Source organism: Barbus barbus (assembly GCF_936440315.1).
Source record: "Barbus barbus genome assembly, chromosome: 22".
NCBI lineage: Eukaryota > Metazoa > Chordata > Actinopteri > Cypriniformes > Cyprinidae > Barbus > Barbus barbus.
In genome coordinates, this window is record NC_136750.1 from 7,995,650 (window position 1) to 8,011,275 (window position 15,626).

The window sequence follows — 15,626 nt, forward strand, 5'->3', positions numbered from 1 at the left end:
CATTCCAGCCTGATGATCTGACGATAGCTGCTCGCATTGTCTAACAGACATTTGTTGCTGGATGAAGGACCATCACCTTCAACTCAACCTTGCTAAGACAGAACTGCTTGTGGTTCCAACAAACCCATCACTTCATCACAGTTTCACCATCCAATTTGGCACATTAACTATAACTCCTTCAAAAACTGCCAGAAACCTTGGAGTTATGATTGATGATCAGCAGAATTTTTCAGACCACATTGCTAAAACTGCCCAGTCCTGCAGATTTGCTTTATACAACATTAGGAAGATCAGGCCCTTTCTGTTGGAACATGCAACACAACTCCTTGTTCAAGCTCTTGTTCTGAACAGACTGGACTATTGCAATGCTCTCTTGGCAGGTCTTCCAGCCAGTTCTATCAAACCTCTACAATTAATACAGAATGAGGCTGCAGGATTAATCTTTAATGAGCCAAAAAGAACACGTCACACCCCTGTTCATCAACTTGCACTGGCTGCCAATAGCTGCTCGCATAAAATTCAAGGCATTGATGTTTGCCTGCAAAAACACCATTGGTTCTGCACCCCTTTACCTAAATTCAGTACTTTAGACTTATGTGTCCTTCAGATGCTTGTGTTCTGCAAGTGAACGGTGCATCATTGTGCCATCCCAAAGAGGCACAAAATCATTTTCAGAGACTTTTACATTAACTGTTCCTTCCTGGTGAAATAGCCTGCCCAACTCAATTTGAGCAGCTGAGTCCTTAGCCAAGAAACGGAAAAATGTTTTTATTGCTTCTATTGTCCTCATTTGTAAGTCACTTTGGATAAAAGCGTCTGCTAAATGACTAAATGTAAATATAAGTGTACATGTGGCATCTTTTTTGCTGCATTAAACAGTCTGCGTAAATGGATATATGAATATATAATTTCTCATTCTAAAAATACCAACAAAGGGAAGATGGTGTTCTGTTGTTTGAGTTCAGCTCTGAGTTTGTACTCTTTCCTTTTGGATAGAGAAACACAAGAAGTTAGCAGACAACAAGGTTTTTTTTGTGGGGGGGGTTTCAGTGGACAGGAAGTAGATGTTGACATTTTTGGGGGGAATCCCGCGGGATGGGAAACAAAAGGTGTGTTCGACTTCATGCAGCACTTAACAGACCTATCGCCGAGAGTAGTCACTTGCAGGCAAGGGAGGAGTTGAAAAAGGAGCCGTCAAGTCGGACACCCTGTGCTCCCGTAGTTTCCTGTATTTACATCAGCCATGGCAGATCACACAGTGTTTGCGTTCTTTATAGCAGACGAACTGGAATCAATATTTATTACGTATAATTTGAACTTGTTTTTGTTGATTGAATGAGACCCACACCCTTCTTTCTTTATTCTTATTTTCTTTAGTTTTCTTTATATATTTATTTGATTTTTTTCATGTTTTTCTTTTTCAAATTACTGTATCAACACTAATAACTTTAAGTTTAGTTGTTGAAATGTGCCGTTAAAGTTTGTATTTGAATTGTATGCCTTAATAATAACAAAAAAAGAACTGGAATCGATAGAAATTCCATTATTGTTGCATGCAATTGAGCACAACGAGCAACGAAGGTGAGGAAAAGGTTATATATATAAAAACAAAATATTCAAAAAACATTTCAATTTTGTAGTTACTACCTAACATGGTATGACCAAATCTTCTTTCAATTATAAAATTCTTGGAATTAATGCGTGGAATTAATTATATTATGTTTACACAAAGAGATAATAATGGAGTAAAAACAATTCTTAACACTCCTGTAAACCCTAAATATTTGACTGCAATCCCAGTTCAACAGAAAAGTCGAGACTACACGTGTCTTCAGTTTCATGTATTCAGTGAGTATATTCCTCTTTCTGTTACTTAGAATGGTTCCAAAAATTCAGCATTGTGTGGAGCATGTGGTCCCTCTCTACAATCCCTCAGAATTTAAAGGTTATTTTAGGCTTTTCAAGGAACAGGTGGAGGTGTGCACTACACAATATAAAGCCATTTAACTTTTAAAATTGTTAGCAAGTTGTCTCAATAACCTATTTCTTACCTGTGCAGGATGTCATTACCATCCTTGGTCCTTATTACATGAATTTACAACAGACCAAACTGCCACTCAAAATCAGTGTTCTTGCCTGCCTTTGGACATTGGCCAATCAGGAGTCATAACGAGGGGTGGCAGATAGATTCAATACATCAAAATCCACAATTTCCAAACATCTCCAGAGGCCAAAGGCTACAGATATCTAAGCTAGAGTTTGACGCAGCAGGCTTCCCCAACACTGTATGTGCAGTGGATGGGTGCCACATTCCTATAATGAGACCCCATTGTGACAATCCCCTAGCCTACTTGAATAGGAAACAGTTCTATTCAGTAAATTTAACTGGGTTTTGTGACAGTCAGCGGCGCTTTTGTCACATCAGTGTGGGTCACCCTGGAAGTTGGCATGATGCTAGGGCATTTCACCTAACAGTTCTTGAAGTTCCTGTTCTTGAAGAAGATCCTCATTCCCTTGTTCCACAGGGAATGCATATTATTGGGGATTCAGCCTACCCTCTGTTGCCTCAACTTATGAGACAACGGCCATTTAACAGCTAGGCAAAAGGCACTTTAACAGGAAGCTCAATGCTGCTCGTGTGGTCATTAAGCATGCATTTGGCATTCTAAAATCCAAATTTAGGAGGCTCCAATGCCTGCATATGAAAAGCATTTCAGATATCAGTTCAGCAGTCTCAGCATGTTGCATTTTACATAATCTTTGTTTAGAGCCGGGTGACCAAGTTGTTGTAGATGATAGTGATGACGATGAACCACTTCCCCAGAAACTCCACATCACTACTGCAAGCAATTATAGAGACATCATTTGTGACCAGATCTAACACACCAAAAAGAGTAATTAGCATTTAGCTGAACTAAAACTTAGTAAAGCATTTTTTGTCAGCATTTTTTTTTTTTATGTTAAGAAATATTTAAACTCTGACCCATAGTTATTTTTTGACCCAGTTTGTGTTGATCAATAAAAGATTGCTGTTCTTATTTGACTCAAGATGTGGTCTTGGTGACTTTACTGCCTCAAGAAACAACTCAGTGAAGTGAGCTCAGTAAACAGTGTAACAACACAAGATAAGAACAATAAAAGGCAGGATCTGCTTTAAAATTGATTGATTAATATTAATGATCATGATGAGAGTGTACGCTACCGATGAAAAATTTAAAGACAATTTACTGAAATTATTCAGATTTTTTTTTTAAATCCTTTACTTTAAAGCAACAATGCTTTAAAGTGTATGCTTAAATGTCTGAAATTACTTTTGTAAACAAAATATATAATTGTGCCAACATATCAACTTTGATTATTAGAAAACTGAAATTTCAGTTAAAAATCTATTTGAAATTGATGACTTGGACTAAATAATGAAGAAAACTAAGAAAAGCAGCCAATAAGAGCCCTGAGTGGATGGGAATTCCTTCAATACTGTTTAAAAAGCTTTCCAGGTTGAGACCTCAAAACAACTAGACGATCAAATGTCCAGGGGACAATTTCGTAAATTCTAGTCAAGAAGATGAACTAGCACTTTGAAGATGCTACAATATAACAGTTTTATCTCGGATGCTTTTAGTCATAACAAAAGTCCCACAGTTAAAATCGTTGTAACTCAAACGTATAGAGTCCTACAGTCATTTGAAAAGGAGAGAGAAAAAAAAAAAAAGCATTTCTGAACTTTTGATCAGTACTGTATACTCCAGAACAATTTTTTGAATACAACAAAAGACAATAGTTTTTTTGTTTTAAAAAATTGTGTACCACAGGAATAATTCCAACCAAAGAGAACCTGTGAAGGAATACATTTGTGATAGACATTTTACAGAAAGTCAAAATACAAAAAGTTTATTTCTTTAAGACATGTTATTGAGGTTGGTTTTGTAGCAAGTGTATCATTTGCTCTTGTTGTTTGCTAATTTTTTTTTAGCTCTTCCACGATTGTTGCCATGCTGGTCAACAGCTTCCTTTCAAAAGAGCGCCTACGCCTCTTCTTTAGTCGCCCGCCATCTCTCAAAGTCAGGCCTCACCAGGAACTTTCTGCATGCACTTCATATGCCTCCAGAAACCGAGAGGATTGTGTTTGTCTCTGCATGTTGCTGAGATTGGTTGGGTTTCAGATTGCTGAGATTCCAGGCTGTTCATCCACAGCAGCACCCGCTGGCTGGTCTTGAGGGGGAAGAGATGAAGCTGTTGGATTAGTTTTGGATGAGTAATCACAAAACAAAGGTGTAGAGTGAATTGTGCCAGGTGGTGCAGATCCAATCCCTGATGACCCAAATAACTCATCCATTTGCTATAGGGAAAAAAGGCATGTCAGTGTACAGTGAAAATGTCCCATGTCATGCAAAACAACTCCATCTTACACTTACTATATAGTACTCCCAGGCATTCTTCCCTTCCCCAGTTGCACGGCATCTGTCCTTTACTCTTTTGTAAGTTGTCAACATGTTTGCTAACTTTTTTCAAATTTTTTCAGTTGACAGGTTGTACCCCTTCTGTGAGAATGCCCTCTGTAGTCTTTGATAGAAAGCTGGTTTGTTTCTTAAGTACAATTGCTGATGAGTTCTTGTAAGATCCAGTAGGAATAATGTTATTTTTTTTATTTATTTCTGTGGGAAGAGAGGGTATATATATAAATGCCACAAAAAAGAAAACAAAACTGAATGCCATTTAACCACAGCATTGAGATTCATCCTCCTTACACTCTTGGAGGCAGTACCTTGTTGTGATTCATGGCTGTCTGACTGGATGGAGGTGGATGACGTTTGAATGGCTTGTGAAGAAACAGACAAATATTAGCGTAGATGCCATTCTTCTTACGATGTAACGAGTACATCATGTGTTATGGGGAGTGTTCCCGGTTCCAGTTGATCTAATTAATGCAGCCTAACAATCCTAATGGATTTGAATTATAGAATCGTTTGTGTGTGTTTGCATGGATGATTTACATGAAATTGAATGTGTGTGCAATGCACACTGTGTATTGTTTAAGCTGGCTTTCAATTCAATAAAATAACAAAAATCTAAAGTGGGCATGCTGTAATCTGTACTGTATTTTTACTGTAACTGACAGATTACGGACAAAAAAACACAACACAGGAGTGGGAGTCATTATTCTGGGATCGGGATGGAATGGGATTTTCAGTGCGTTGTGACTGGCCGAATACCTCAATTGTGTGACGGAAATGTTATGCCCCTTACACAACAGCATCTTGACGACATGGCGGTGGTGGCAACAATACAGCAAGAATAAAAGTTAGGCCTTTTTTCTTTGCGTAGACATTCGGGTGGTGTTATGCAAATCTTCCAACACAGTGACATATATATGTGGAGGCATTTAAATAAGACATTTTAGGAAGGCATGTGTCACAGATCGACCAGGCTCCCAAACTAGCCAATCACAGCAAACAACATCACCGGAACTCTAATGAAGCACACCTGCACACAATCTGAAACTCATCACCCCTCACCATAAAGCCACACACCTCACTGCACTCAAACGTCTGGTCTCGTTCCTACGAAGTGGACTCCTGTATGCTATCTCAGCGACTTACCTGTCTACCTGCCTACCTGCCTACCTGCCTACCTGCCTACCTGTCTACCTGCCTACCTGTCTACCTGCCTACCTGCCTGTGTACTTACCTCTTGTGATCTCTCCAAGCGTTGTGTTTGTCCGTCTCCTGGTTCTCCAGTCAAGAAAGCTGTCTTCAAACAGTGAGGTGTGTGGTCCTCTCTTCGTCCACGAGTTCCTGTCAAGACAAGTCAGTCAAGTTATCCACTCATCTCTTCAACCGAAGTATATCTGCATTCCATACTCAACATCTCATCATCTGCTGAATTGCTCTGCTGTCAATAAACATCACTACTTTGTATTAATCCTTTGTGTGAAGTCTGCTTCCCTCACAGAATGTACAAGTCTTAACTTTTATGAAGAATATCTTATTGTGACCAGAGGTGGGTATAGTACCCAAAAACGGTACTCAAGTAAAAGTACTTGTAGAAATATTTACTCAAGTAAAAGTAATTGTCTGAATAGTTTAAAGGTATCGGATAAAAAAACTAGTAGTTAGTTACTATTTGGATCATATACTGAATATAGTCTATTTTTATTTAGATATTTAGATACAATTTATATATATGCACACACATATATATACAGTATACACGCACACCGCCGTTCAAAATATTTGTAATGTTTTTTTTAATGTAATTTATTTCAGTGATGCAAATCAGAATTTTTATCAGCCTTTACGCCAGTCTTCATTGTCATATAATGCTTCAGAAATCATTCCAATATATTGATTTATTATCAATGCTGTTCTTTTTAGCTTTCTATTAAAAAAAAAAAAATCCTGAACAAAATGTCACAGATTCCAAAAAATATTAAGCAGCAAAACCCTGTTGAAAAACACAGCATATGCTGGTATAGGTACAGGTCCTTCTCAAAAAATTAGCATATTGTGATAAAGTTAATTATTTTCTGTAATGTACTGATAAACATTATACTTTCATATATTTTAGATTCATTACAACACAACTGAAGTAGTTCAAGCCTTTTATTGTTTTAATATTGATGATTTTGGCATACAGCTCATGAAAACCCAAAATTCCTATCTCAAAAAATTAGTACACTCCAAATACTAAGAAAAACTTGAAGTTGCATCATATGACCCCTTAGGCTCCAGCATCGTGTCCACATTACCACTATGGGAGTGCATTATTTCTCTAATAATTTTAAAGGCCTGGAGTCACAACCACACCTCAAGATATTGTACAGATATTTTATTTTGAAACATTTGTCATGTTTCCGTCCTGAAAACTCCAGCCTTTCCAATAATGGAATGATAATTCCAAAACCTCATTTTAGAGCTAATAACATAACGGAGGCTTGAGCCATTGATATGCAGGCTAATGCAGTTATTAGAGCTAGAGAGAGACAGAGAGAGAGAGATTGAGCACAGTGAATACCTGTGTCTATGCATCTCTCAGCAGTGATCAGCAGCAGAGTCTCTACTAACAGCAAATCTTTTAAGTTGAACTGCTTAAAGAACCTCGCAACTGAGAAATGTCATGTAGTTTTTCAGCTGCTAAACTATTTTATTGATAAATTCACTGGGCAGCTCTGGCAACAAGTTTCTGTCTGCGCCTCCATGTGTGTGCACAAGTGTGTGTCTGTACTGTGTGTGCGTTTGCGAGGGAGAAGGAAAGCGCGATTTCCATACATATAATGGTGGAAAACATGGAAATGGTTTGTAATTTCTCATCCTATTTTTTGTTATATTTATTGGCTCTATGTCTTTTGAGGTTTTGGTTCTTTTACTGTTGTAGCCACCTATAGAATAACAAAAGTAGGTTAAACTTTATTTTAAGGTGCCCTTGTTACAGTGTAAATATTCATTTTAGTACTGAGTAATATATGTACTTATTATATTGTTAGGGTTAGGATTAGGGTTTGGGTTACTTGCATGTAATTAGGCCTAAATAATTGTTATTACAACAGTAAGTACATGTAAAGTGTAACAAGGACACCTTAAAATAAAGTGTTACCCAAACGTATTATATATCACTTCATTGTACTTGAAGCACATCTTCATGTCTCATCTATCTTTTTAGGTGATGTTTCACTTCTTTCATTTTCACTTCAATGCACTTTTGAACTTTTTCATCCTCCAGTTTCCTACAGGTCATGTGATTTATTGAAAGGATGACTCATTTGCGTACAAGTATTTAAGACCACCGCATTCTGTGCAGTGTTCTTTCATCAGTTGAGTGATTCAAGAACGCCAGACAAATCTGCTGTATGATATTAAGCAGAGAGCTTCCACTTGCTCTTTGGGATCCAAATTCACTTCAGGTTTGTCAGATTTGACATGATTTCATTTATTGAATATCATTATACAATGTATTGTGGATGTTGAATATGATTGTTTATTATTAGTTCATGTTAGGTCATTATGCATTAATTAACTATTAATTATGCATTAATTAACTATTAATGTTAACATTTAGTAAATGTATTAGTATTTATTGAAATTAACGTTAATACTGCATTTTCAGTATTAGTTATTGTTGACTAATGTTGTACTTGAGGTTGCTGAGATGTTGCTGCGCACATTAAGATGTTTACTTTGAGATATTTAAAGATTTTAATGTTTCTTATTGTTTAAATGATCAGCCCTTTGTGGGCCCCTCAAACTGGGGAATTACCTGCTTCCTTGTAGCAATGCCTCTGGTTTCAGAGTGAGTGGTTTCAGGTTTTTAACTGTAAGGTTAGCTGAAACGGTAATAGATTAATATCGCAAAATTTGCAGGAACATATGCCTTCACTTTATCTACTTGAGAAAATCATTTTAGAGTGAGTCCGAATAATATAAAATATGACTGTTTATTATTGCAGATAAACATGTTTTGTGTCAAAAACAACTTTAGTACTCAGACCAAGATAAAACAACCTCCAAATGGAGGCAGGAACTAACAACTGGAATTTACTTTACTTTACTTACTTTACTTTTGTCATTTAGCAGACGCTTTTGTCCAAAGCGACTTACAAATAATTTGCAATGATCAAGGCTTAGACATAGAGTTTACACCTTTTGGGGACAAATGGTAATTTGCATGAAAGACAATGGGAAAGGACACAGCCTTTACAGTGAGCACTTCGCTTTTTATAAGAATGAGACCATTGGACCAGTCGCATTGAGAAATTTCAAATGATACCAAACATGACTATGAATATCAAATGCATTCATGTAGAACATGATATTTTGCAATTGACCATTCTGAGTAAACTGGGTAAAGGGAAGTAAGTGGGACAAGCTGCAAGCATAGGTGGGAAAGAAGCACTGCCGCATCTTCTTATGGTGAGATGTGGAAACAGAGGTCTGAATGTTAATACACCGTATTTGCATTGTCCATATCTCAGGACATCAAAGTGTCAAAGGTTCTTCCAGCCTTACAGAAGACCTGAGCCATCATCTCCTGGCAAATACAAATCAAACAACATGGGTAAGAAATGCAAACTAATAGGATAACATCAATATCATGAGTATATTTTATTTGTTTATAATGCGGTGACATTTAATAGTAACAATTCTTATTCTGTTTCAGCGGCAAAGAAAGCAGCAGCAGAAGAACCAAGGGCAAATCTACAGTCACCACTGACATTAACAGTTACGATTGTAACAGTTGTAGTAGTCATTTATGCATTTATGTCAGGAGTAGCTGAAGGAATAGTAGGAGCAGCAGCTGGAGCAGCAGCTGCAGTAGGCGTTTTACATTCACTGTGGGAAGAAGAAAGAACAGAACTAATAGCAGTAGCAGTAACAGGAGTAACAGGAGGCATAGCAGGAATAGCAGCAGCAATGTTGCGATCAATGGTAGGAGAACGTTCACTAACAGGAGCAGCAATAGTTGGAGCCATAGCAGGAGCTGCAATAGTTGCAATAGCAAAACCAAAAATACAATTAGTTATAAAAATAATAAAGCGTTTAATAGTTGCACTGAAACTGTTTATAGGAGTAACTCTATTAAAATGGGCAATAAATACAATGACAATGGCAAAAGATCAAATAAAGTGGGCAGTATCCCAAGTGAAAAAAGCAGCACAATGGATTATAGAAGCAGCAAAAAAAGCATTCAACACATTAGCATCATTTGGAGCATCAGGATTAGCAATAACAGCAGCAGGAGTAATAGCATCAGTAGCATTATCATCAGCAGCAGCATCAGGATTAGCAGCAGTAGCAGGACTAGCATCTGGATTATTTGGAGGATTATTGGGACTTGGGCTAGTACTAGCGGCAGGAGCAGCAATTTTTGGATCAGACTGGAGAGGACAATCAAACCAGCCGCAGACACAAGGTGGAGATGTGATGTTACCAGTAGCTGCTCTTTTGCTTTTTCTTTTATTTTGTTTTCTTGTCGCCTCTCTGGGTGTGTTTCGATGTTGCTGTTTATTGTTATTTATCTTCCTGTTCCTGTGGTTTCTGAAGTGCTACCGCTCCGAAAGGCACTGATCCTGTTCATTAAGGAGAAGGTGCCTAGCATAAAAGCCTCAAACATTTGGCCTACACTGTAAAAAATTATTGTGATTTTAACGGTAAAAAAACTGTGAAAATGCTACGGTAAAAACCTGTTACATGGTTAATGGAAAGTTCCTGTAAAATTTACAGGGAAAAACCGTAAACTGACGTTCCCAGAATTCCCTGCGTTCTATTTCGAATTCTGTTTGAATTTGACGTTTTTTCTTTGAAATAACTATGTTTCTTCTTAGTTTTTTCTTATCAGTTATGTTTATTAGGGTTGTATGTTACATCTAATGTTGTTAAATTAATGTTTATAGCATATTTCAGTTTAATGAGTCTCACCATGATGGTGTTTAGTGCTTGTGTGAATGACACTGTGCCTTCTGTATATGCTATTGTTTAAAAGTTGCTTGTGATGGGCTTTGCCTCATCATGTGACTTTCTCATCATCACCTGCATTTGGTGGTTATTAGTGTATTTCAAAGGAACAAAACTGATTTCAGTACTTTAATAGGTTGGTATTTTAAGATTATGTCAGTTAAAGTAATTACGGTATTTAACTGTACATTTAAGTTAAAACCTAAAACGTTGCTACCGTAGAATTCTGGCAACCACAGCTGCCAGTTTTTTACCGTAAATTTTACGGAATTTTTTTACAGTGTAGCTCATTGTTCTGCTACTAATGTCAGTTCTGTGTAAGTGTTTGAGGAAACCAGATGTGCATCCCATTTTGAGTTTGTTCATATCATTGCAAAATGTGAACTGTGTTATTGCTCAGCGCTCTATATAAAGTTGTATATACATTATATCCAACTTTATTCACATACATTCTGCCATAAAAAGGTATTTAAAAAGAAACGCCCTCAATTTCAACTGCTTTTATCTCCAGAAAATGTCTTAACGTGTAAATATTTGTTTTAACATAGAGACAAACTGCACAAGTATTCAGTAACCACTATGCAAGAGAAGACATGGATGGATACGGTTACTTGCTTGCCTATACTTTGGATTTTGTCAAATTTGGTTTTGTTTTCAATTAGCACCGACACAAAACACAAGTGTGGGTATTGGGCTTGTGTTTTGTTTCATAAGGAAGTTAAATGTCTAAAAATTTAAACAATTCTAAAACAATTGGATTTCTGATGAGAACTTTACAATTAATATACAAGTCAAATGCAACCAGATAGAAAAGGCAGATACTTAACCACGCATAAAAAGTTCTGTCTGCCAGGAGGTTCATTTTATGTGTATTTTAAATCCAAGTCTTAACATGATAAAACAGATTTGACCTCCATTTCCATTGCGTTTGCAGTGGTTTAACCTGTCGCTGAAATCTTTCTTCTCAGATTTACTTTATAAACCCATATTCATGATGTAAAATAATCTATGCATTACCACCAGTGTATTCAAGGCATCCCGGAATACGTCCATTTGCTTGATGGTTTTATAGATTTACATGTAGCCTACAAACTGTATTTTCTATTCCCTGTACACCTAAACCTACCCCTCACACAAAACTTTCTGCTATTTTCAATAGAAAATATTTGACCTTATAACACTTCAATTCTATATGATTTATAAGCTTGTTTCCTCATGGGGACGAAAAACAAGATGTCCCCAAAAGGTCAAAATTACTGGTATTACTATACTTGAGGGGACATTTAGTCTTCATAGGGAATACCAGGCACGCACGCACACACACACACACACACACGGTTGTTTGTATTTTTAAGTAGTCAAAAAAAAGAGCACACACATATGCATGTTTAAAGGTAATTTTATAGATATAATATAGAATTCTTTTAAGATCTGAATTTGAAAGACAAAAATACATGGGTGTGATTGAAACATATCTTGCACTACATCATAATGTTTTGCACAACAGGCATCACATGTGCAGTAAACGAAAGTTCAATTTAAATATTAAATAACTGATGACAAAAGTAAATATGTAAACACTAAGCTAGTAAGATATTTGTTTTTCTATTGCAACACTTCCGATTAAAGTGGTTTGGTAACAGTACAAAGAAAAAAAGTCATTGAACAAAACTCATTTTCTTCCAGTTGTGGTGGAAAAACACGGTGCTCTTCAAACATCCTTGCAGTTATTCAGTTTAGTTTTTAAAAAATGGTCCGATGATTTCGTTTTTCCTGCATCATATCTGCTCACGCCATGCTGAACGTCTGGAAATAAGCCTAAATAAAAACTCCCAACCATCTATTGTTTTAAACCTAATAATGTTGAAGCACTGAAAGATTCATTTGTGTGTGTTTTAGGAGAGGGGGCATTAATGTGAACAGTCCTTCTGTGTATGTGCGCTTTAGTGGGCTTCTCTATTTTTGATTCCCATACAAGCAGATGACAGATTTTGATTTAGTAAGGCCCCTATGCTGGATTAAAATCAGAAGAGATTTGACTAGACTAGATTAAATTAGCATCTGGGAGAGAAAGGGGGGTCGGCAGGTGACTCTGTGAATGACTTGAGCTCATAGGCAGCACCACTGTCCACTTCCATGGATTTACGGGAGAAAAGGAGCCGGATGTCCCGATGGAGGTAGATCTTTCCAGATTTGGAGCTCTGGAACCTGAGAGACAGATGGAAGAAGAGGGGGAAAAAAAGTTATTAAGGCTCACTAATGCATACAAATTATCAGACTAATCAGACATAATTTGCTAACACAGTTTCCTTGTCTTCCTCAAGGGGGCGTTGGATAGAATAGTATTGTGCGCGTGCATTGTTGTTGTTTTTTTTGTCTTGTGGGACAGATTATACTATACTATATACTATAATATATGTATATACTATGCTAAAACTTTATTATGATTTGAATGTGTTTATTAAAATAGTCGGTGCCTGGCATTCAGTTGGAACTCTTAAAATTCGTATCACAAAGGAATGTCCATCTTGATCAGATTTTAGGCTATTTATGCAGCAGCGGTCTAAATAATTATTTAATTCATAATCATTATAATTATTTTTAATTATAATTAAAAATTGAAGACAACATCCAGGCTGCCCTTTCCAGGGATCTTTTCCACACTAATTGCATGCTAATTCTACTCATTTATTACATTTATTTTGGTTGAACACATGAGAAATGTCTACACGAAAATTCATGACCCACTGGGCCTAAATCTCAAACTGAAAATGCTCATTTTAATATGGAATAACTGGTATTGCCTTCTAAAAACTCATACATCAAAGCACTTATTTCACATGGACTGTAAATTCAAGCTCTTTTTGACTAAATATCAACATTAACTTAAAATACACTATATTGCCAAAAGTATTGGGTCACCCCCTTCTAATGAACAGGTTTGAGTACAAATCTTAATGTTTAAGCATACAATGATATTCTAGGGAATTGTGTGCTTCTCATTGTATAGCAACAGTTTGGACAGAACCCCTTTCTAGTCTAACATGACAGTGTCTCTGTGTATAACGCAAGGTTCAAAAAGAAATGATTGATTGAGTCAGTGTGGAAGAACTTGACTGGTCTGCAGAAAGCCAAGTCCTAATCTCAGCTGAACAGCTCTGGTGTGACTTTAAATGCAGACCTTGAGCCAAAAACTCATCACCAAACACCAGTGATTTGTATATGGGTACAGTCATTTTAGACACTTTCAAAACTGTTGCAACAGAGATGGAAATACAGTTTTTAAATACATAAATTATGCTTCCATCTTTGTTGCCACAGTTTTGGAAGTGCCTTCTGTTCTAAAGTAGGGGGTGTCCCAATACTTTTGTCCATATAGTGCATGTACAAATCATTGGTGTTTGGTGATGAGTTTTCGGCTCAAGGTCTGCATTTAAAGTCCCAATACTTTCGGCAATATAGTGTATAACTGCACGCCATTTTTCTACGTGTTTTTGTAAGTTTGTAAGATTTTTGGACAATTTTCTCTTTATCAGTGCTTAATTTTGCTGAAAAGTAAACCTGACAAACAGTTTTGGAGACTTAATTCCTTATTCAAGTAGATAAGAGCGGTACTTTAATGAGTAGAAAATAGCTGCCTGGAGAAGTTTTCAAAATGGCTGCCAAATGAACAGACTTGCTCTAATAAGGACTTCAAAAGAGCACTGCATTTTCACACACCTTATCAGGCAACTTCTTAACTAAAATGAGTATGCATAATCAGGAATAGGCATGTCGGGGCCACAAGCTGCCCGTTAAGCAAGTGTGGTCTGGCCCAAAAGCACTTGACAGCAAACAATGAGCATTGAAGCCCTGTATTCCAGAATGAAAATACTCAAGTGAGGATTCAGCTTCACGCCGTGGTACTGACCTCAGATGGACGAGGTAGCGGAGGGTTCGTCCTTGACTCAGTGGGGACGGCTTTTTGTTGTTCGGTCCGTTGTACTCGCGTTTGACTGGGACTGAGAAGGTTCTCTGCCGCAGGAATGTCTGATGGCTGGCGGGCATTTCTCTCAGATCATACATCACCACAAACATCTTCACCACTGTCTTATTGGGGTTAAATAAGGTCTGACAGACAGAGACAGAAGACAAAACATCCACTGAGCGACAAAGCTACAGAAAACACGAGCACGAATCCAAACTCATTTAAAGTTACAGTCAGTGAGTACTTAATCAGAAACAGATGCTAATTATCTGAGTGGGTGGAAAACCATTAAAACCTCTATTAAAATAACAGTTTTATTTTACTATCGTCCAAAAACATTCATTAAAAACACTGCATCAGAGTGATTCTTTCATGACTAATGCAAATCGAAGACTTTAAAGGAAGCACAGGTACTGACAACATTTAGTGTTATAATGTCAATTACCATGAAAAAGCCTGCTCATTTTTTTTTTTTTAAGATTTCCACAGGCTATGAAAGGATTACACTCGAAAGGTTAGTAAGTGAGTCATTTTTCTTTCTATTCTTCTGTTTACATGTATAATGTAATTCCTATATATTCACCAGTAGAGGGCACATCTGTAAACAATTATAATGGTTGACATTTTCCTTTGTTCTCACAATGCAGTCTGGTTATTACACATACTTGTGAGTAGTTATTACTCATTTGAAACTGTTTGTAAGCAGATAATTATGTGCGTTTTTAAAATAATTTGATGCTTACCACTTGAATGGTTCCTGATGGAGGTACTCGATATCCCCTCTTACCGAGAGACTCCAAGTTTATGACACCCTAAAGAGAAGCAGAATTCAATCAAGATAAAGTATGAGCCTTTTAAATAACGCAAAAATTGATAATAACATACAATAACACCATCGCAGGTTTCTTACACAATTGTACTAACCAAAGAAAGGGGAGAAAAAAATGATAGAAACTTCACAAATGCAACATACCCACAACAAGTAAACAAAATATCTAAGCAACTCAGATTGGGTCATTACCATGTAGGGGGAAGGTGCGTTATCATCAGAGACGCTGTAGAATGACACGTCAACAGGTAAGGTCATGTGACTGGGGCAGAAAGTTCCGCTGGCACCAACCTCTGCTGTGAAACCCTCGACTGTGCCCAATGGCTCCAAACGATAATTCAGAACACACTCCTACACACAAAGAAACATCCATCTATCCATC

General features: G+C 37.0%; 1 protein-coding gene and 1 pseudogene across 2 annotated transcripts in view; one reads left to right on the top strand and one right to left on the bottom strand.

The window, feature by feature from the left end:
* Positions 1-1,878: 1,878 nt before the first annotated feature.
* On the top strand, positions 1,879-2,881 carry LOC306888265 (annotated as a pseudogene). Its single transcript has 2 exons — positions 1,879-1,977; positions 2,060-2,881. The product of its transcript is annotated as an uncharacterized misc_RNA (transcript).
* Positions 2,882-11,830: 8,949 nt separating this feature from the next.
* The window catches only part of LOC306888722 (atos homolog protein A-like), a 35,182-nt gene continuing 31,386 nt past the window's right edge, over positions 11,831-15,626 (bottom strand). Inside the window, exons 9-12 of the mRNA XM_079447142.1 lie at positions 15,437-15,595; positions 15,159-15,227; positions 14,359-14,558; positions 11,831-12,656 (exon numbers count right to left, since the gene is read on the bottom strand). Of these exons, the coding sequence (XP_079303268.1) occupies positions 12,503-12,656; positions 14,359-14,558; positions 15,159-15,227; positions 15,437-15,595 (582 nt within the window). The 3' untranslated portion in view covers positions 11,831-12,502. The remainder of the gene's footprint in view (positions 12,657-14,358; positions 14,559-15,158; positions 15,228-15,436; positions 15,596-15,626) is intronic.